This window comes from Hylaeus volcanicus, chromosome 6 (genome assembly GCF_026283585.1).
Source record: "Hylaeus volcanicus isolate JK05 chromosome 6, UHH_iyHylVolc1.0_haploid, whole genome shotgun sequence".
NCBI lineage: Eukaryota > Metazoa > Arthropoda > Insecta > Hymenoptera > Colletidae > Hylaeus > Hylaeus volcanicus.
In genome coordinates this window covers 4070622-4094215 of record NC_071981.1, presented here as the reverse complement: position 1 = coordinate 4094215, position 23594 = coordinate 4070622, and the positions used below count along the sequence as shown (strand labels likewise).

Genomic DNA, 23594 nt, shown 5'->3' with positions numbered 1-23594 from the left:
TCTGTCTTTCTCTAAAATGCATGCCTTGCCAACTTAACCCTTTATTCAATTCAATCCTCTCAGCTTTCAATCATTATTTCCTTGTAACATTTTATCGTTACTAGTTTTATATATTTAAATTGCATAAATGCGTGATATAACCGCGATATTATGATATAAAATATAATTTTATAAATACGTAATATTTAATTTATAATAGCCAATGATAGTTTGACTTACAGAGTATGCTCTAGTAGACAAAGATAGATAAATCAACGAGATTTCTCTTCTCTTTCTAACAGTGGCACATCTCCACTTCCGGCCTATGACTTTCCTATAACGATATATCTATGATCAAACGATTCGAAACAAAATCAGCATCGAATTCCACAAAACAAAATACATATGTTACCTTCTATGCCCTATGACACATATTTAAAGCTCGAGACAGTGGAAATCTTTCGAGAAAAATTCGTCGTAGTTCCCGCGTTCGAAACTATATAGCGGAAGTGGTTTAGTGGCGCTGCAAAGTTCGGAACGTTTCCCTCCAATTTTACAGTTTGACCAGCGGTGCACTTGTCGCTTCTTCTCGATCGCGTCGCGTAGCGTCAGTTATAATTCTCGTCGCAATAAAACTGTTACTTGTCGTGTTGAGTCGTTAATAGTGCTAGAAGATCGGTAACATTCTGTCTATTCGATTGTCAAGTGTTGAAAAGTGCAAAACTAATGTAATCAGATTTACAAAGTTCGAAGATCCCATAGCAGGACGCCGTGTCAATCGTTTTCATTTTTCCAAAGAATTCCATGACTATTCACGTATTTCATCGTTTGCTGATCAAAGGTTGCAGAGAAATTAGGGTGACATTGATATAATTTGTTTGATCCTCGGTTAATATAGTTTCATCGACAGATACCGATCGTTCTAGCATCGAGATATATCTAATTGATCGTGATATGTGCATAATTCGCACAATGGGCCTCTCGTAACGGCCATGACACATCTATCTCCGTTGCACAGGTTTAAGTAGATCGATTTGGAATTATACGAGCTTTGCTTTGCTCTCGATTTCTAGTCTTTGACACTCTTTCAAGTTAATTCGATGCAGAAATAATAAAAAGCGACGATAGAACACGGAAATTGATATACTTTGAAAGGGAAACATGGTTAATTGAATATTTCCTTACCGAACTACCCATAAAAATAATAAAATATGTATCGACAATTTTTCTATTTGTCTCTCGTTTCGTCAACTTCTTTTTTTTGTTACTTTTGCATCGATCCTACGAATCCAGTTTCTTCGCACAACGCGCCGCAAATGAGTTCTCTATTTTCAACGCCCTAAAGCACTTTATTTCTTGTGCGTAAGCATCTGCCTCGATTCGAATATAAAAACGTTCATTGACGGCCATTGGCGTCTTTCAATCGGGTACGCTTCCTTCAACATTTTCTCCTTCTTATTAAACTACTGTAATGGAAAGTCAGGAAAAGTGTCTGAACGAAAAAAAAAAACGTAATGAAAAGAAAAACCAACAACGAAACAATTACTACAATTAAATTTATACCAGTCTGCATCTAGTTTGCTAAACCCTAGCGCTGTGCGAATCAGTGTCTCGCGAAATAGGCCTAAAATCCGTCTGTCAACACCTAAAACAACACACTTCTTTTAACGCTTATTGTAAATATATATGATATACATGTATAAATATATCCTTCCTATTTCCTCGTGCACGTTGCCTTTCGCTGCAACACAATCTTTGTCTGGAACAACACGTAAACCTCAGTCCTATGACGTATGAAAGTTATAAAAGACAAAAAAAAGAAAAAAGAAATGGTTAATAAATGAAAGAGGGGAATTATGTCGCGAATGCGGAAGCATGGTAAGTCTGTTAAAATTGTACGAAACGATAAGAAAGAATGTTATCATGCGAAGCATTGTGTCTGGGAATATGTAATTTGTCTACTCTGTCGGTAGACGTCGATTTGTGTAATTTATACGTTCGCAAAAAAAGTGAATAGACATTGGGTAATGTTAGTTTTATGAAAACTGGAAACTGGAAATGAGCTTTGGGTAATAAATGGAACAAACAAATACGATTTTTCAACGATGGTGTCATTTATTGTACACTCTCTCTTATCGACGTAGTTCACTGCACGCGAGATAAATGATTTCTTTAATTGATTTCTTTAATTGAAACGAAACAACTGGATAAATCGTTTAGATAAATAGTTAGCTTTTCAATTGGAAGCCTAGTCGTTCGTTACGTAAATTCTATCACCCGGCATTTTTTGTTATCTTGTTATAGAAAAGACTAATTATTTATATTCTTTACTTTTTCTTTACTTTATTTTTAAATTAACAAACGTAAACGTACCGGCCATCGATCGCGAAGATTAAAATAACTCGTGAAACAGTTTTGCAAACTTTGTAGACGCGTGACGTATAGTAAGCACGATAAAGTAACCACAAAATATATTGTATTCTTGGAACGATAGCCTTTTATACTTGGCAACACGTCATTCCGAATAGTCTGCACTCACAAACGGGCTGTTTTATCGCGAATTTGCATCCTACGAACGTCAAACGTTTACCGTTCGTATCGAGTCAATTTACAATCCTGAGATCGGATAAATATCGAATGTTATTCCCCGATGCAGGTGGACGATCACTTTCAATCTTACTACTTTCGATCTTACAGTCCTGGAAACGCGACGATTGACAAACCACAAGTAGCACAAATGTTAAGGTTATACCACAATAATCGGTCGTACGGTCGATGGCAACGGGCTTCGTCGCTGTACGAATCCAATGGAGTCCGAGTCGTTGCGGAGGGTGTTTATCGCGATCGTTTGAGAGTTTGTACGCGATCGCGAGTACTAAAGATCGGTAAAATATCCACACAAGGATGAAAATCACAAGCTCGTCACGATGTTACTGCACCGAGCGTTCTACGTGGTTCTACGAGAACGAGGAGAGACGACAGGTGACTGGGTAGTCGCGCCATGCGCGTTGCTCGCTCCGGCTCGGCGCCGCTCGGTCGCGCTCGCGAGCGGTCGGGTACCTCCGGCGGCTAGTGGTGGGGAGAGCAGTGTATCCGTGACGTCACATAATTAGAGTAAATACAAAGTAGTCTTGATGGGACAGCGGCGTGCGCCGCACCGTGAGTCGCTGGTCCGCGCGCGTCAAACCTATATCGTTTCGATACACGCACACCGCGCTCGTGTGTAGCTCGTGTCATATCCGCGCTATGTGCCGTCAGTGTGTGTGTGCCAAAGGATCCTAGATGACTGTGGGAATAGTGAGTGTCAGCCGTGCAGCAAAGAAATGGATAAGATAGAGGTGAGTGATATTTGTTAAGTTATCGTTAAAATAATAAAATGACAAAGTTGTCCGGAGTGCCGGTGAACAGGCGCGTCTTTTTCATTCTCTCGTCGGTTTATCCTCGAATTTACTCGTGTTCTCCTCGCTGCTCGTCCGTAATGCAGAAGTGACAGCGTGGTGACGAGTGGGGGAAGGGGTACTCGTTGGGTAGAAGAGGGGGGAGGGCGATCGTGTAGTTAGACATCTGGCAACGAATGCAATTGTGTGTATCTTCGATGTGCCCGCACTATTAGTCGGACTGATTACTATTGCCATCCCAATCCTCCCCTCAACCGTTATCATCGCGTCGTCTTTCTCTGTTTCATTTTCATTTTCTCTGTCAACTTTGCGACTCTGCTTTTATCCGTCTTTCTCTCGCACGTTTCTTGTCTCTCCCCTCCACTGTGGGTTCTGTATCTCTCTCCGACTTGTTCGTGTGTTCGCTTACTCTCTCTCAGTTTACATATCTCGCTCCCTCCCTCCCGTTCCCACTTCGTCTTCGCGTATTTGTCCTTTCTCTCCTTCTCGTGCTTTTGCTAGCACACTTTGTGCCTCTCTCTCTCTCTCTCTCTCTCTCCCTCCCTTTCGTATTCTCTCATTCTCAGTTAGTGAGGTATTTATAGATGTGCCTTAACCCGATTTAACACAGCCACCTCGACTCGCATTGTCCTAACGACGATTTAATGATAAATTATATCCCCCCCCCCCCCTCCAGAAATTTGTTCGCCACTCGTAACTTTCCTATTTCGTCGAAATTTAATCCACGGGCCGTACAAAAGCGTTACCATCATATTCCAAATAGAATCACGAAAGGAAGGAAGATCGAAGGGAATAACACAACAGCACTGTTCCGTGCACGCGTCCGCAAGACGAATCGATAAGTGCTTCCCGTTATTATTAGGATGAAATATTATGGTACACCGGTGAATAAATAGACCGTCGTCCGTTTAAAGGAAAATTTTAAAAGCGTGCGCGTCGATTCGTCGCCGTGGGAAAAATATATTTCGTAACGTTCCGTGGAATTGGACGATTGGGTCGAGGTGCTACGGACAGCTTTTATTATTGTCGGTTTGTGCTCTCTTCTTTTTTTTTTTGTTTTTTTTTTGTTTTTTTATATACCCACTTTGACTTCGGTTTGCTTACGTTGCACGCCGACGATTAAACTCGCGTTATGTATTCGCCACTCGTACGATTCGGTTCACCGATTCGTTGGCGAAACCGTTTTTTATTTTTTTTGCAATTCCTCCCTCTTTCCGCTTTCTCTGTGTTTCCGTGGACGAATTGAAAATGTACATTTGAGAATCAAATCGATAACGCGGGGTCGCGAGTCACGGCTGGTAATTATTGTATCAGAACCGTCTCGGTGAGCGTCATTTTTGTTATCTTAACTCGACAGAGTACATAATACACGAGCGATGCGCTCTCTATTGTCTTTTCCTCGTAACGAGGAAACAACAAACTCGTGCAGCTTTTTCGTCGCGGTTGCCCCCCCCCCCTCCCCAGTCTGTCTCTCCTCCCCCCTCACCCTTGCAAATGGCGACTTGAAATATTCCCTCTGGATTTTTCTCCGAATAAAGTGTGCGTTTCCAACGAGCTGTTTAACGCCCTTTGAAATTTCGTTTTACGTTTTTTCTTCCTCGGTGGATTTTGAGACGGGAAATAGAAACTGTAAAATATGCTTACCGGTGGATGTAATAATAATCAGTACGCCAACGAAAATTCCCATCCCTCTGTGACCTGCACTCCCGAGCGTCTATGACGTAATAAAATTATATATTTATACGAAGCATAGCTATTCGCAGTGTAAGCGAGACACGACGAAAATGATGGTCGTGGAAACATCGAATACTTCTAAACTTTGATCATTTTCGTAACCGTGGAATTCTGCAATTTTCCTCGTCCGATTAAACATTGACTCAACATTAACGATTAACGAGTTCTTTAACGTCGAACGAAGCCAAATTACGTTCGGTTTGCATAATTCACGTTTGATGCAACATCCACGTTTAATAATAATAATTCCGGCGGCCGCATTGTACGTTCAGTAGTTTAATTAAATTTGAATGAACAGCGTATTTGGAATTTAATCGTTCGCCGAACAAAGCCAACCTTCGCACAACAACATCGTATTTGTTTGTTGTATTTGTTTATTCTGCGAATAGGATAAAATAATGCTTGGATCGCGATTAAAATAATGTCCCGTCCCTGCGTACGCATACGTACGCGAGTTCTTGTTTTCACGAGAGTCGTAACAAAAATAACAAAACATTTATTTTATCTTGGCTGTAATTTCCGCGAGTCTGGACGCTTCGTGTCGAACGATTCGTACCGATTCCATGCATCGAATGCACGTACACACGTGTGTAGAAAAATGCCAGTGGCGTAACCATCAACTTTTGGCGGTCCGCATTTTAAACTTCGCGATGGAGGCCTTTCAGAAGGAATCTTTTCCCTCAAATTTCATATAATCACAGAATAAATCAGTGTTCATTTTAATTCAACAAGAAATTTGAAAATCAATAACTAACTTTTGTATATAACGTATGACTCGCGATATAAAATATTTCCCTCTAAATCTTGCATAACGTTGGAACAAAATAACGTGATACTTTTAAAACAGCTAATAAAACTAAACCACACTTTCGTTTCGAATATTTCGGTGAACATAATCGTAGAATTCGTATCGGCTATTTTTAACAAGGACGTAAATATATTTGCTATTATTTTTCCGTTTTGAAAAGGCGACCAACTATTCTCGCACGGTTATATTCGAAATGTATATTTCAATAAAAGATCTATTTTCGAAACGTGAAAATTGCGTCATGCCTGTCCGCGAGCACAACTGGCGTCGCAATATTTACGTTTAAGGATTTCAACGTTATACAAACTCATCGCGTTATACGACACCTCTAAAGAGATTAAACTCGGAATTTAGTTGCTGGAGCCCCGTAATTCACGTTGTCGATAATTCGCGCAGACTTCGGGTGCGCTGTGCACGTACGACAAAAACAAAAACGCTTCTCACGGCAATCATTTTCTCCCCGGAGATTTATGTAATATGATATGTCGATTAAAGGGTGATAATTTCGCTGTTTGGAACGAGCTAATATTTATTTCACGTTGTTCGCGTTGTCTTTTCAAATCGGTAAATGTTACGATGCTAATTTAATATTTAACAAGCATTTACTAAAATTTGTTTAGTAAATTGAACGGTAGAAACGTAAAATATATAGTAACATCATCAAGACTGCAAAATTACGATCCTTTAACTTGTATGCGAGGAAGCTTGTCACAAAATAAAGGTGATAAATGCTCGTACGATAATTACCTCGAGATTCTCGTTAGAAATGTATAATCAATTCTGTAGTTAGTCATGGAAGTGTTTTCCTCGTCGTATTTAGCATTTAGAGTTTAAATGAAAAATTTCATAGTCATTGGAAACTTAAACATTTTAATTCGCGGTACAGTCAAAATTCGTTACTGTCAGGATTTGTCGATTAATTGGATGTACCCTTTTGTTTCGAAACCTCTTACCGTTAGAAACAATTCTGGCCACTTTAGGTATTTACTTTTATAGGGGAGGCTATCAGTTCCGTTGACCTGATTATCGTAAATAAATGTATCATGAGAACCTGAATTTTATGACCTTATGTTCATAAATACGGAACGGACAAAACCAGCAGTTCATATTGGCATCTGCTTAGTCGCAACTCGGTTAGGTGCACGTGTACATAGGACTGTATTATCCATCAGGCCAGTGCTTCTCAAACCGGGGTAGCAAGTTATCAGAACCGAATCGAATAATAATTCTACTTATTTTTCTCCTCAAATCCGGCGCGGTAACTTAAAACCAGAAACAGTTTTAACATTGCAGAAACGTGTGCTAAACACAATAAACTACCTCGGAGATGCTAATCACCGCAATAGTATATACTTCCGCTAGCTAGCCATTAAAAAAAATAAATTTAGAAGAAAAATGCAAAAATAATTATTTCCTCCATGGAGTATCGCGCGCGTGTTTCATGAATCTTTGAAAACGATAACCGGGAGAATAAATTTTCTCTCTCATTCTCGACTTACCGAGAAATCGCCGCTTACACGATTGTACCGTGAATTATAGGACGCGCACTGCATTTGTTTGTTCCCTCGTTAATTCACTCGGTAATCGGCCGTGCATAGGATATTTCGTTACATGTGGTCGCATACTCGCCGTGTTTGCATGCCTTTTCTCTCTCTTTTTCTCTCGAGCTCGACGTGTGTGTATCTTCGCGACTAGAACCCGCTGGTAAGCGTGCGCGCGCGCGCGCGCGTGTTACATACACGCGTACATCGTCGAGTCAAATTCAACGAACCGAGAGGGACAGGTGCTTCCTCGACAATAGGTGGTGTGGTGATGCGTGCGCGCGCGCGCGCGGGCCCTCTCGCCCCTTTGTAAATGTACTTGAATTCGAATAATGATCGCGACGTTAAGCACACTTTTGGTTACAGCGTAAAAGCAACCTCCTGGGTGGTACAAAAACCGGATAAATTTCACGTTCTTTCAACGTCAAAGGGAATTAGTCGATAATTTATCTGTGATATTCGATCCGCAATTAAAATTTATTCGAGTCCGGGGATTTCTGTTTGAATAATCGCTCGAGTAATCGCTTAATTGTTATTATTTGTAATTATAGATCAAAGAGGGAATAATTTGTATCTTAAACGCGTGAGTAAATTATTTAAAATGCTACAGTCATTTGTGATTCAAATGTGTTTTTTGTTCTTTATTACTAAATAAAAGAGGAAAGAATTTTTATCCTAAACATACGAGCAAATTATTTAAAATGCTACAGTCATTTGTGATTCAAATGTGTTTTTTTTTCTTTATTACTAAATAAAAGAGGAAAGAATTTTTATCCTAAACATACGAGCAAATTATTTAAAGTGCTACTGATATTTGTGATTCGCATCTGTTTTTTTATTATTCGATAAAAGAGGAAATAATTTTTATTCTCAATACACGAATAAATTATTTAAAACACCAGAGTCGTTCGTGACTTCAAATCTGTTTTCTTATTACCGAATAAAATGCTCGATTCGCGAAGGATGAAAGTAGGTTACTCTAAGGAGAAGCTAATCGGTGAACCATCGAAAGGCAGCTTTTCTTTTTTTATCTATCAAAAGTTTCCCCGTGCAATTCAACTTTTTCTCCCCGCACTATTGTTCGTGTCTTCGTTTAGAAAAGAGCTACAGCTTGGCCCAGTTTCTAGAATCACCCTGTATATTTGTGGGAAATAGGTTTCTAGGTTAGAGCGTAATCAGGGTTGAAATATAACCGAAATGTCGTTAATACTTACCACCGTTCAGTTGGGATAGCCGTTCGCCGCAGACCGCGCCACATTTCCAGTAATTTTATATAATGCATTCTATGCTTTCTACTATGCGCAAATAAACACGTACGTGCATTAAATAGGCTAACCGAATGTTCACGATAACGTGCTACGGGCAGTGGTGTCGCAAGTCTCTGGTTCGTACTTGATTTGTTTATACGGACATAAAATGGAAAATCATCGCTGTCACGCATATACGCGATGGCCTGGTCTCTCAAGAGAATTGGCGCATCACGCTTATTATATGACGCATCGTAGCGAACGCGTTAGACGAGTTTAATTTTTCACGGACACATAACAAAATTAATTATTCGAAAGGAATGTGAATCAACTGCTGGCGGTTTATCGATTTCTAACCATAAAATCGGTTTAGATTGAGTTAATCTGACGCGATGAAGACGTTATTGGATTTTTGGATTAGTAATCTTTATTTTATCTGTGACATTGTTTCACATAGTATACCGATAATCGAATATTTTATGAGTTTTGGAGTACTAGGGTAAATTTGAAAGAAGGTTCGCGGACTTTTAAGTATTTAATTTAATCGTACCAAGATACGAATAACCTTATTCGAATATTACTATTAGAATGTAGATTATTATCTGAACATTAACGTTCCATTCTGATAGGTAGAAGAATACAGAAAAATTGACCAAGTAGTCCCAACCTCGGTTGATTCGGCGTGGTTCGTACCTTAGAGATCTCCCTTCCCCTCGGCTGCTCGTTCCCGCTCTTTCCTGCTAACGACATTAAAGGAAAGTACCCCGTTACTGCCTTAATGGAATTTACTTTTGTAGCTTCGCAGAGCTCACCATACTTTACGGAGTAAATTGCACCGCGGAGGGCGGACTTCGAGAAACAAGTGTCTCGATTTGATGCGAACAATGGAACGCTTCTTGCGATATTATTTCGCGAACGGTGAATCAAAGGGTCCATCCAACCTCGGGGGACTGGATGCTCGACGAAAGAAATTTTTTAATGGAACACGATACGCCAGATCCTCGATACTGGAAAGAAAAGTTACAAGTATCGAGATTCGCGCTATTATCGGGCTAGCCAATATGGAGCCCCCATCCGGTGCGATACTTACGATGGGGCAAAATTTGATTCGTTTCTATTTACACATTCGAAAGGAAAGTTGCAAGTATCGAGATTCGTGCAAATATCGAGGTAGCTAGCGAGACCCACTGACGCAATATTTGATTCTTTATTCGAAATTTGTTAAGAAAGATTTGACTCGTTTGCGGCCCGATATTCGTGCTCACTCTGGTTCCTAAGCAGTCATCCCTTTCACTTGTCAACGCAACGATGTTCGCGTGCAAGTATCGAGGTTGCATCTATCGTTGTTCCATCGTGTCGCCTTTCTCCTCTCCGTAAACTATTACGCCGACTGATGCGTTCGGATTTGTTTGATCGCGTGCGGTCGTTACTCATCACAATAAAGAGCCGATAAGAGGCTTTCGTTCGATCAAGATAACGAGCCGAACGAGGAAGAAAAACGATCGTCGAACCCAATTATATATGTACACGACTCGGCGGTACGTCGTTTTGAAAGAAACTCGAATGTTAATGGGAGAGAGTTGCCACGATTGTTTCTAACTTATTTAACTCTGGATAAATTGTAGATTGATCTTTCTAACTTCCATCGTCTCGATCTTCCATCGTTTTCGATCCATCTTCAATAATTATACAAAATAAATAATAATCAGCGGTAAACACTTGTAGTAAAATGTAAACATGCACAAGAAAATTAGATTATTTCATTTTTCTAAGGCACACGAACGTCGTTCCTGCACTTGTATTTAGCGGGAACAAAGAAATAGACGATGCAGGATTTAGGTGACCCGCGTGCGCGTTAGGCAACTCTCCCCCGGTTAATGATAGTAACTCGTGCTGGAGAGTCGCATCGAAATAAATTCGTCGTTGTTTACGCGTCGGGTTTACGATAGCTCCGTGGAAACTTCACGTGTACCAGGAGAGAGAGAAAGTCGTTTTCGACCCGCGGATTTGCATGTCTCAGCCGGGTGGCTTGAACTTGGTCGTAATAATTACAAAATAAAAGTGCAACGGTGCGCGTGCCGCGTGGCCGATTGTCCGCCGGTAGTGAAAAGCGGTTTTCGTCGCGGACTGTACGACATGCTAAAATTCTAATCGGCAAAATTAGTCGGGGAGGGGGTACAGTCGCGCCAGAAAGTCTAGCTGACCGCGTTTTCAAGTATGAAAGTTATGAAATCAATTCAACGTGGAATCGGGCTCTCTGCGGCGCGAGCGTGTTGTGCGTTGGCACTGTTATTTCTTTTCCTAGGCGCAAGACCACTGTTCGCCAGTCGTTACATGCGAGCGAACGTCTTTCAATGAGACGTACAGGTTTCTCTCTTCCCCTTCCGACCATTATGGGGGTTACGTGCACTCAAGTTTTCGTTGAATGGTTACTAGCAATATTCTAAATAAGGCTTTGATTTTGAAAGGGAAAACACAACTCGTATTTTCCACAAAATAGACTTGGCCCACTTTCAAAGTCAACACCTCAAACATAAATACGCAACAGAAATAGAAGTAGAATTAGAATAGAAATACTCGAAACAAAATTTAGAAACGACAAATTCTCTAGTAATTATTTATGCGTTCATCGACGCATATATTTATAGACGGTGTACATTTTTCATTTTCCTAATTTTCGATCGATCGAATCGGTTTATCGAAGGTCGACGACCGCGTATAATGAAAATAAGCAAATAATCTGGAAACGCGCTGGGTCAGTCGAGACCCAAGAAGTCGTCCCGGGTTTAAAGCAGTTTCCTTATTAAATTCTGTAGATTAATTGCCAAGCATTTGGCGAGGTGGGGATTGAGCGCGGGTGGGAGGGGATCGATAATTAATATCGCGTGGAAGTTTGAAGCTAATATCCTAAATAAAGGGAATCGAATTAAATCAAATGACCTCCGTCTTGACTTCGTTGTTAATCGGCACAATGCGAACGCGTAATTACGTTTACGTAATTAATAATGGTAATCGACGTGGAACGGAATATTAAAAGAGGAGAAACTATATCGAGACGCGCATCAGCGGGAGCACGAAATATATCGTCGCTCGCGAATGTTAGAATAATTGTACGTACTCTGATAACGGCGAGCAAAGCCCGTTATCAATTCAACACTAATGGACTGTTATCTCGCATAAATAATGGAAGAAATATTTTCCGCGAAGTATCATGTACAAAAAAAAAAATGCAAAATGTTCTTCGAGCTAAATTTACGACGAACATTTTATCCGACTTGATCACGGTCGTATTAAATTGATAATAAAATTAGAGTATAGTATTGTTGTTCTATTGCGCGTACGAATAGTTCAGATGTAAACGTGTAATCGTTGCAATTATTTCTAATTGTAAAATCGTGCAATATTTTTCATTAAAAATATCTGTGTAGAAGAATGATTACGGGAAAATAATTAATGTTTAATGTCGAGTTATCGTAATCGAAAATATTCAAGAGGCTTCGAACGTCGAAGTTGCTCGCCTAAGTTGACGAGTTATCGTTAAATATAAATTAATTTGCGCGTTTAATATGGAAAATGTATTCCATCCAATCGAGGAGGAATTCTTAATGGTTCGTTCGAATAATCGTTGGAAAGAAATCATTGAAGCAATTGACCTCGTTTAAAGTATTATAAAGCCGGCTTCCGTAGGAGCAAAACTGCCGTTCGATCGCGTAGCCGTTATTGATTTCGAAGGATACGTAAAAGTAAATAGAAGAGCAACATAGCGATACAGAGTATTGTAATGTCCCACGCTTTTGGAATGCAAAGCGCGATGCTTAACATACATTTATTCAACGCATTTCGCGCTTCTTTTTTTTTTTCACGCTAATGAATACCGAACGAGGAGTCACGCTCGAGGCGAAAAATACGATCGAAAATAAGAAACGTCTCCGTTACGGACTAACTATATTGCGATTTTTCTCAAGAATGACCACGGTGGGAAATGTTTCTGGAAATTACTTTTCGTTTGAGCAAATATATATGGGTAGTCTATAAGATTATAGATATGATCTAAATAAAATAGATTAGATTATAGGTACAATATAATTCAGATAGAACAGAGTAAGGTAGAGTAGAATAAATTATAGATATAAAATAATAGACTAGAGTGGAATACTTCTCTTTTATTCTTATTTTCAAAGCTTCCAATCTCAATAGCCTCGCAACTCTTAGACGGTACTCGCCGTATAAATTGGGAATAAGAACAGCAATGATTATTTCCAACGAACGAGCATTGAAATTTCGAAATATTACTTTCACGTCAGTTTCAATTTCTAATGCGTTTTTTTCCACGTCGACGGAGCTTTATATATCCCCCCCGTGAGTTTTAATGGCCTTTCGGGGCGCGCATTTAGCATCGAGGATGTAGTGCGTAACGGCAACATTTGCTGGCGCAGTTATCACGATTATGGTCAAGAGCATAACAGCCGAGAGCTACTGAATTTCGCTGTAATAGTGTTACAACGTCGAAAGCGAAGGACAACGACGAGCGGAGTACCTTGCCTCGCTAATAGATAACTCGGTGGTTCGTGCCTCTGAAACGTTTCGCCGGTAGAATTTTCTTTTCGCTTACGTCGACATTCCCAGAGATGAATCGCATTCTTATCGATCGCATTCTTAAGTCATCGTCGCAATCAGCGTCATTCTGACGCGGAGAAAATGGTATTCCCGCCCGTTATAGGAAAAAAATTTTTCTTCTCGCGTCAGAGATGCCACCCATCGCTGACGTCCGAAGAAAATTGGAATTTTATTCTTAGGAAAAAGAAGTTCTTCTTTCGGAGAGCAGAGCAATCGAAAAAGTGTGGTTGCATTACAATTCAAAGACTCCCGTTTTAATCCTTGAATGGATCATTTCTCCTGGGTTAGAAAATAGGTTCTTTGTTTCGTTCTTGTTACTTGACAAGTCTTTAAAATATTTCTATCCAACTATATCGTACGTAACCTGTAAATAAATTCAGGAGGATGGTTGAAAATTTTAAAGAGTTTTGTATAAGTATGTATAAATAATCCTAGGAAATTTCAAAAGTTTATGTCGAGTACTTTGGCCGTAAAAAAATCGTGAAGATTCCAATTAGAAAGACTTCATTAGAGGGAATCAATTTAGAAAGAAAATAGGGATTCCTTTCTCGAAAGAAAAATTTCTCCACGTTTAAAGGGTAGATGGGACTATAACCTATTTTAATCACAATCGATCTCGCTGCGATCGATCTATCCGCGATGATCGTAAAATCGTGCTTTCTCAGCGTTCAATGGGAAGATTTTCTACGGCGCTCTTTGCTCGAAGCTTTCTCGTTAAATCCCTTTGCGTTACACTTTTTATTACTTAACGTGTTTCGAGTTCTTCCTCTTGCTCGATCTGTTTGCCACGTACTTTCATTAACGCGCGCACTCGTTAATTTCGTTGCAACGTGGTGAGCTCCCGACCGTCCACGCCTCGAATAAATAATTTATTCGCGTGCATAAAATCGGCATTAATATTAATTCGAACGTAAATACGCCGTCGGAGGCGAATAATAGACGAATAACCAAGGCTCGACGACAATAGACTGGAATACGGCGAGTACTTAACAACTTTATGATTCTTAATGTAAATATTGGCGAGATCGGCGACTGGGTAGGCGTGGAATCGAGCGAAACGATTCACAAGAGAAAGTACGCTAATTCGTGCACGGATAAAGCCTTGAAAATTATTTTCTGCTGTGCAATAGTGGAAGGGGGCAATTAAATCGTGTTACGTATGATTGTGGAAAAATAGGAAAATGTGAGATGCTAAGTGGGAGGAAGTACTGAATCGATTCACGAATTGTATGTAATAGTTAATTTGGAAATAAATCGTGAGCTCAGAACTGAATTAGGAATTTAATTAAAACGAGAAATAAGATGGCGAAATATTGGTATAGGTTGTATATGTATAAATTTTAATATATTATTAATATGGTGTAGCGGCTAGCACCGAAAGTAACGCAGAATATGTGTGTTCAAATTGGAAATAACCAAACCCATTTCTATATCTATCCTTTATTTTTGTTTCTTATTTAAAAATTAATTTCGCCTGTTTTTCCGCGAGTTCGCAGTAAATTGTTTTCATCTTGTGACTTTTGTCATTTAATCGACTCGTCGCTATACGTCTCGCGTCGGTCGCGACGAATGCTTATTAAATCAATTCCAACTTAATTGAATTCCTCCGATAACTCGGTGTGTGTAATTTGAATGCAAGACGCGCCACAGCTACGCTTGCTCGCTTTTCAAACGGACTGTACTTGGACGAGTACATAGACGCATTCGTGCGATTACGTACTTACACATTGCTTCTTCGTCTGATTGAAAATGAAAAAGTTAGAAAACGAAAGCTGGGATAGACTCTGTATGTTTGAGTACGCGAACATTATTTTAACAGTATTGCAATATTACTCTGGTGCTATTATAATATTATTATTGTAATTTTATTTCAATTCTATTATTTCGATATTACTATTCCAATTTTATTCGAATATTAAAGGAAATTGAAGATTAAAAAATAATGAACTTAATCAAATCTGATTAGAGTCATTTTTTACTTCAATATTATTATTGCAATATTCGTATTCCAATAATGTTATTCCAATTTTATTCGAATATTAAATGAAATTGAAGATTAAAAAATAATTCGACTATTTCTCAAGCCTCCTACGCGCGTAGAAAAAAAAAGAGCGCAGAACAGTCAGCTTATTTCGAGTTTATCTATGTGAGTTACAGCCGAGCGTCGCTTATCAGCGATCGTTCTTAAATGCATTATCGAGTAAACAGCGAATAATGTTACAAAATCTGACGAGGCTGCCCCAGTATCGTTAGACGTGATTGCGTTTCAGTGCCAGGAGAGAGACCGAACGAGTTTTTTCTACGATTTATATTATTATTATCAGAGAAACGAAACGAAACTTTTCCACGTTATCGAATCGAGTATCTAAATATTTGTAAAGCTCGACGTTTGCACATGGCAAACAACTCCAGAAGTTGTACAAACGAAACATCAGGATTTCGCGTAGTTTTATGGAACTTTATTAACATGAACCGATAACTGTGATTGTTAACATTCGTCAATCTTCGTAACTTTATTTTTATTAACAGATGTAAACAGTACATAATGCCGAATTAAACATAGAAAATTCAAAAATTATGTCTAATGTTAAATTAGTGAATTTTGCTTCATTACTGTTACGACGTTAACATCTATGAAATTAGGTTGTCTGTTTATAGAAACACTCCCATACGAAATAACTGTGTGGAAGTCACGGAAGAAACTTTTGGGACAACCTAACATAATAACATTTGTTCGTTAAGAGTGTAATGCGTTTTAATGACGATAAATTAATAATAACAGTCGCAGCGCTATCGTATTAATCACTCGCTAAAAACAACACGCGAGCTCTCTCTCTCTCTCTCTCTCTCTCTCTCTCTCTCTCTCTCTCTCTGTCTCTCTGTCTGTCTGTCTGTCTGTCTCGTCCATAAATTTACATCGCGCATAATCGTGCAAGTTTAAACAACTTCGTTGGCAACTTATCAGGGCGTGCGAAACACACCATTCGAACCTTCAAAGTCACGGATTTCAGAAACACAGGTTGCCTTGTGTTTTCGCGTAGAGGTTTACAAACTCGAATACACAACCCCACGTCGAAGCCATTCGAATCGAGTTTGCTTCGGTAATTGCCAAGTAACGTGCTCGAAACGCGAAAATAAAAAATAGAAAGCGGTGAATCGTGGACGAAATATTTTTCTTGCATTCATTTTAATTAATGGGTTATTTTAAAGAAATAGCAGATTTTAAAGAATAACCGATAACGAATAAAATTAACGCATTTGATCGTTACGTTCTTTCGAAATATACCGAAAATAATCCAACTACCTCCGAAGCAAAAGAATGTTTAATATTCCAAAGGCGGGATTAATTTTTATCTAACCAGTAACGAGCAGACAGTTCCTTATCTGTTATCCGTTATTCGAAACCTTTCGCCCACATAGAATTTTCGCCCATCTCTGGTTATTACGTAATAGCCAGAGATCTAATGCTCCAACATTCATAGACGTCCACGTATCTGTATCGTGGATCTTGACACGAAGATAAATCCATCAGGGCCGATTACGATTCGTCGATATAACGCGGTATGTTAATACACGGTGATTCTGCGTTTCCCATTGGTAATGTGCCAATATACCGAACGCGCGTTCCCCAACGTCTCGAATACGCAGCGTGGATCTCGAGCGTTCAAATGTTTTTGCAATTAAGATCACAGAATCGCTCCTTCATTCATCTGGCAAGGGAAGGTGGCGACCCGGACCTGGCTCAAATCCCAGGGGCTGATGAATGCAAATAACTCGTATCGGAGCACAATTTGACTAATCGTTTAGAAAAGAATTATTACACTAACCAGAACACGCGTTAGAACATTCAAATCGTAGTCGGGATTATTCAAATGGATTCTAATTAAAATCGAGTTTATTCGTACGATTGAGCTTTGCAACCAGGAAAGTCCGATAATTACGTACCTAAACAATTTATCGTGATATAATGATATTTCTAGAGTCCTGAATAATCATCGATTAAAGGGTTATACTTTCTACGTGAGAGTAGGTCGCGTACAAGAAAAAGTTCCGAACGACGTGTTGCAGATAATAAAATGACCCGTAAGAAAAAGTGTTATTACATCTAATCATCTACGATCTGGCTGATAAGCATGAGTCACTCTAGGATAATGAGTAACAAGTGATACGAAGGCCACGCGATTCAAAGATTGTTATGTTGCAATTAACCGAGTCAAAGGCCTTCTTAAACTCTACGCGAATTACGTCAACTAGGTTTCAATATTTGAGAGAATACAGATGTAGGATATACATAATTTACATGTAGCGTTAGTAAATAAGGCCAGTTTGGTCATGGTTGGTTGGACAGCAAAACCAGATTGCTCGTCGGTATTCGAATCCGATAGTAAGTCGTTACGTAGACAAGTAAAAAGTAAATATAACAGTGCAAAAGGTTACAAATTGTTTTTTTTTTCTAATATAACAAACAATAGAGTTCTACGGTACTTTCTCGATTCTTCGGGCCTCATTATCGACGAACACAATTGCATAGCCCTTCGGATCAAACGGTCGGATTTATCAGTGTTTACATCTAATATTCCAGACAATAGTTTACGTCGTTAACTCTAAACGCATTTTTCTAGTCGTACGGCACTCGCGATAAAATTATCGTGAATAAGATACGCCTTATCAGATCTTTTACGAAGCCTTGCCTGCGCGATCTTGGTACCGACGATATTTTTTTCAATAACTCTGACATACATATTCCACTTGTTAATCATCGTAATCGCGAGCGTCATCCATTGTTGGATGCACGCCATCTCTCTTCCTATCGTTGTCTCTCGCGTAAGAAAAATGTTGACCATTGTTTCGCGTTGTTACACGTCCCTCGACCTGCATTTACGTATTTATTTTTATTTGCTCGAACCTGTCCTCGGAAGACGCTGGAATTATTTTCCTATTTCTATTTCGTTCTCATTCAGGCCAATGAAAATCCAATTTCGGATTCCGAGGGTTCGACAATTCGACATTGCAAATTAAAAATAAAAATTGATATATTTAAGGGTTAAGGTACGGGGTAAGTTTGTATCGACGACCGTCGATCGTCGGGCGATCGATCAAGAACGATCCACCTGCCCGTGACCCGGCGCAATCGCGATCCTGCATCGGCGAAGAGTATTATTTAAAGAGCCCTGGTGGTATCTGGATAGAGCGTGTGTTTCGACCTCTAGCATAATCGCGACACACCTGGGGATCGTCGGCGTGTACGTGGTGGCGGCTGCTGGGAGAAACCGGTTTCCGGCGAGCCGCGACCATCGAAAAGAAAATTTCAATGATGGTTATTACGGTGTCTATTTCGACGTTTTCTAGGGAGGTGATATTTGTTCGATTAATTAGAAATTTCTACGGGCCTTTTCGAGATAAACGAATCGCTTCGACCACCGATAACGCCGCGCCTTTTCGTTTGCGAATGCAATTTCCGAAAAGCAAATATATTTAATAACACCAGAACTATATTTAACACATTCGCGACTGCTGAGATGAATTCGCATCGCTTCGAATTTTATTGTACTCGCAATGAGAAATATCGATTGAAACATCTGAGTTACGGAAAACAAGAGACAGTCACTTACTGATTCACGAAGGAACACGCGGTTGAACAGTCACAGCTAGTTGTATAATAAACGAACTTCTCTTGAGCACCATTTCTGATGATATTCTAAAAAAAGTAGTGTATAAATGGAAAAAGTTTGTGAACATAGAATACAATTTATCCTTCTCGTTTGTTCAAGACAAACCTCTATTTATAAATACCCCGTTTCGAGTAATTGGAAGCTCTTCCTTGAATTGGATATCGTCGCCAGCATCGATTAGCTTTGAAACGCGTGTTCAATTAATTAAACATACCTCGAAACGTCGAGTTGATATAACATTAAATCATTTCCGGGCATTCAATCTAGCCTGGCACACATATATTTCTGTTTCGATCATCGCCCGACGAAATCGGAATATCACTCGAATCGTATGGAAATAGACGTCCAATTTATCCCGATAAGTAGTTTCTAGATTAGAAACTTAATTAGAGGGGGTTCGCTATCGCTGCCAATCGATATTTCGTTAAAATTTCCGCGTCGTCCAAACCGAATTTCCACTCGAACATTTTAGAAAGAAAATCGAGCGCAGGGAAAGGACCCTGGAGTCGAGCGGGCAACAATGATCATTAACGACTCATTAATATTAATTCCGCGCGCGGCTTTTCGCGGATTGCGACGAACGAGGACGTTCGTTCAATTTACTAATGATTCACCCTATGAATCCCGGGAACGAGCGGCCTCCGATCGACTTTCATCGAACTTTTAACGAAACGTCCTTCCTAAAGACGCGAAACACGCTTTTACTCTCGCGTTACTCTCTCCGTTTCTTTTTTTTTTTTTTATTTCTTCCAACTACGAGGAAGGAAAGCGCTGTAACGACGAAAAGTTTCGCGAAAATTTCCTTTAAATTTTGATCTATTATGCATTTAGTTTTCACTTTGCCAATTTTCTTGTGTTAAAGAAGTTAACTTTTTAAAATTAAGTATTTCATTTGATAAATACACGACTGTCGATATTTCACATGAATTTAATAAGTCGTTTAGATACAGTCCCCTGTTTGATACTTTCTTTTTATTATTTCCAAACATCTGTCCCTCGTATTTATACTTTTTATCGTATTTTATTTTACAGATATACGACCACCGGTATTTTACCTGAATTTATTTTATTGTTTAATAAAAATCCCCTTTTATTTCTATTCGATATTTTTCATCGTGAAAATAAAATTTTGCTCGTAGTATTATTGCAACGTTCCTTTCAACCCACAACTATTTTATTGCACTATAGCACTGAATCACGTTTCGCCGAGTAGCTTGTATAAACTGCAACGATTTATGAATTATAATAAAATCTATCTTTCCGTCGATGCAGGCTCGTTGTTCTATCTTGAAAATTAATAAAAATCGGGTAAATACATTAAAGCTTAATGAATTCGTCTTGAAAAGTACTATCGCGTGGTACGAACAAAAATATATAGTTCCATTTGAAAAACGAAACTTGACCATCGTATCTCGTTAAATAACAAAGTTAACAAAAATTCCTTCCAGCTAAAACATGAGCCTCGTTTTACCATGCAATTTCCGTCTTTGAAATTTTGCATTCGGCCGATAGTTTTGGAGTTAGAGCTCTGTATAACTTAGACTGGGACACCTTGTATGTTTCTCAGATACCCACCCCACCGCTGCCAGCCCATTCAGATTTCTTTTGCCCGTAGTTTCGTCCGAGTAGCCCCGATCACAGGTGTAATATGATCTGAACCGATTGATACGCATCACTCGAGTATTTTTTTTTTCTCGGACCTCTTTCTCCTTTCACTATCTGTCCTTTTCTACGTTCGACGCTCGCCTCGAGTCAAGTGTAAACATATAAAAACCTCAAGTGCAATGTTTTGGGTCTCCGATTTTGCATATCTACTTCAGTCGATACTGTATCTTCTAATGTTTTGCCAACAAACTTCGAGTGTAGAGAAGGACAGCGAATGAAGAAGAGGACGGAGCGACATGCGAAAATGGCGACCAACACCGGGATTACAGTGAGTCAAAAAAGTATCGGCACATCCGGTTTTCTTTGAATATCAGTAAACTATCAAGTAATCTATTAATATCAACTACGTTTATTAGTGTCTTTTGACACACATAAATACATATGTTTACTGACAATTCTCAGTTATTTGTTATAAGGAAGTAAAGTAAAAAAAACGAAAAATCCATAGTCAAAAAAGTATCGGCACACGTACAGTGTTATTAAGGATAGTACAATAATAAACAATATGAACAATATTGATCTTACTTAATATTTGGTGTGCATGCCTTTGGTCGTAATTACGGCCTGTAATCGATTAGGTAGGTATCGATTCGACAAGTTTTTGTGTAAGTTCCAATGGAATGTTGACCACTCTTCTAAAAGCGTCGCTTTTAAGCCATTTTTATTTTTAATTTTCGTTTTGCGAATTTTTAAATCTAAAATATGCCAAAGATTTTCTATCGGGTTAATATCCGGCGATCGAGGTGGTGTAGGGAGTTGTTTCGGTACATTATGTAATAACTATTCCCTTGTTTTTCTTGCCGTGTGCTTCGGGACATTGTCTTGTTGGAAACGAAACGTTCCGTTTATGCCTATTTTTATTGCACTTGTTAACAACTTATTTCGCAACACGTCAATATAGACGCCTGCATCCATCGTACCCTCGATAAAAACCAAATTTCCAACTCCATGGTACGACATGCAACCCCATACCATGACATGACCACCACCGTGTTTCACTGTAGGTATAATATTCTTTTGATTTAATTCGGTGTTCGGTTTCCTCCATACAAATCTTTTTCTATCAGAGCCGAAAAGATTAAACTTGCTTTCATCTGAGAAAATAACCGTCTTCCAAAATTCCATTGTTTTATTTATATATATTTTTGCAAACCCGAGTCGTTTCTCCCGATTCTTCTCATTAATGAACAGGTTTTTTTTCTCGCTGCTCCACCATAAATTTTCGCAGAATGTAAAACATTTCGGACTGTTTTGGCACTCACTTCTTTTCCCGAATATGTTGTGATGTCAACAGCTAAACTTTTGGCACTTACAAAAGGAGTTTTTATTGCTTCTTTAACGATATCTCTTCGTTCTCTAGTTGTAAGTACTTTCGGGCGACCTGATCGCGATTTGTTCTCGACGCTACCAGTTTCCTTAAATTTTGTTACTACACTTCTTACTGCTGAGAAACTTAAATTTAACGAATCGCCGATTTTTCGGTAACTTTCACCGCTTTTGTGTAATACAATAATTTTATTTCGCACGGACAATGATAACTCGCTCTTCTTCGTAGTCACGATTGTTGTTCAAAGTGTAAACACAGACTGATAGTGTTAACTGGCAATGAGAAAGAGATTCATAACAACAGGTTCCGTTTATCGTTATGTTCCTAGAACCGAATTTGTCACGTACCAAAGCGAGTACACGTGTCCTTATAGCAAAACCATACGTGTGCCAATACTTTTTTTACTATAGATTTTTCGTTTTTTTTACTTTACTTCCTTATAACAAATAACTTAGAACTCTCAATAAACATACTATTTATGTGTGTCAAAAGATACGTATAAACATAGTTAATATTAATAGATTACTTTAAATTATAAAGATATTCAATAAAACTGGGTGTGCCAATACTTTTTTGACCCACTGTATTTCGGTGAGACATGTAGTAAATATGATGCGAATTACGTCGTGTTTGGTCTCGTTTTAATCAGAGAATTGTCAGGAATACGATGGTAACAGTTTTACAACAAAAACAGGAGTAATAAAAAATAGTTTGATCGTTGCATTGGCATTGTCTCATCGAGATATCCGATCCCGAATTATGTTACTGTCCATTTATCGTACAGAAACTTGTGCATTTAAGCAAAAATGAATCTACCGTTGAGAGGCGCTGCCCTTTCTGTCTGTTAAAGTATCGGACCGGCACCACCAGGTCTGAGGACCCTTGACTGTTTGTCGTCGAAGGCCAGGGCAATAAACAGAGCGCAGGCAGAATTTTCTATTCTTTAAGTGGACGTTAGAATTTCTGTTTCGCGTAGGCCTGAGCTTTTAGTTAGTTCCCGTTCGTTCTCTAAACGGTCAACACGTCCTTCCAAGCTGTATACAAAAATTATGTACCAACACGCGCACGTGCTCGAGCATGTGCATACCGGGCAACTGTTCCCCTTTTACAGGAGTTGCCACAATAATAGAATGCATTTTCCATTTGTCCAATTCCCAGCAGTAATTACGTGTGGACCTCTCCATCGAGTTTCGCCCCCCTACCCAAGTTCAGCTCCACCCAGCTCGCGGGATGCGAGCCGAACATCAACATCCAGACAAAAATAGCTTCAGCACTTGTTTTCATCGAATTTACCCACTTTGTCCACGACTGGACACCTCAAATTTTCAATTTTTCGTTTGTGAGATCGAATTACGCGCCAGTCGGAAAGATGGTGCGCGTAATCAGGTGTGCATGAGAGTGTATTTGAAGAGCGCGAATCGGGAAGCGTGATAGATCGAATGTTTGTAAACGAGTGTATGATTGGCAAGGATGGAGACAGTGAGTGAGTGAGTGAGTGAGGTGAGTGAGTGAGTGAGTGAGTGAGGTGAGTGAGTGAGTGAGTGAGGTGAGTGAGGTGAGTGACTGAGGTGAGTGAGTGAGGTGAGTGAGTGAGTGAGTGAGTCAG

The 23594-nt window shown here is 39.3% G+C and overlaps 1 protein-coding gene across 2 annotated transcripts in view; it reads left to right on the top strand.

Moving 5' to 3' along the window:
• Nucleotides 1–6: 6 nt before the first annotated feature.
• LOC128878627 (bromodomain-containing protein 4-like) overlaps nucleotides 7–23594 on the top strand; it is a 191197-nt gene continuing 167609 nt past the window's right edge. For both annotated transcript variants that reach the window (XM_054126955.1, XM_054126954.1), the window contains exon 1: nucleotides 7–3317. In XM_054126955.1, coding sequence (XP_053982930.1) covers nucleotides 3303–3317 — 15 coding nt within the window. In that variant the 5' untranslated portion in view covers nucleotides 7–3302. The remainder of the gene's footprint in view (nucleotides 3318–23594) is intronic.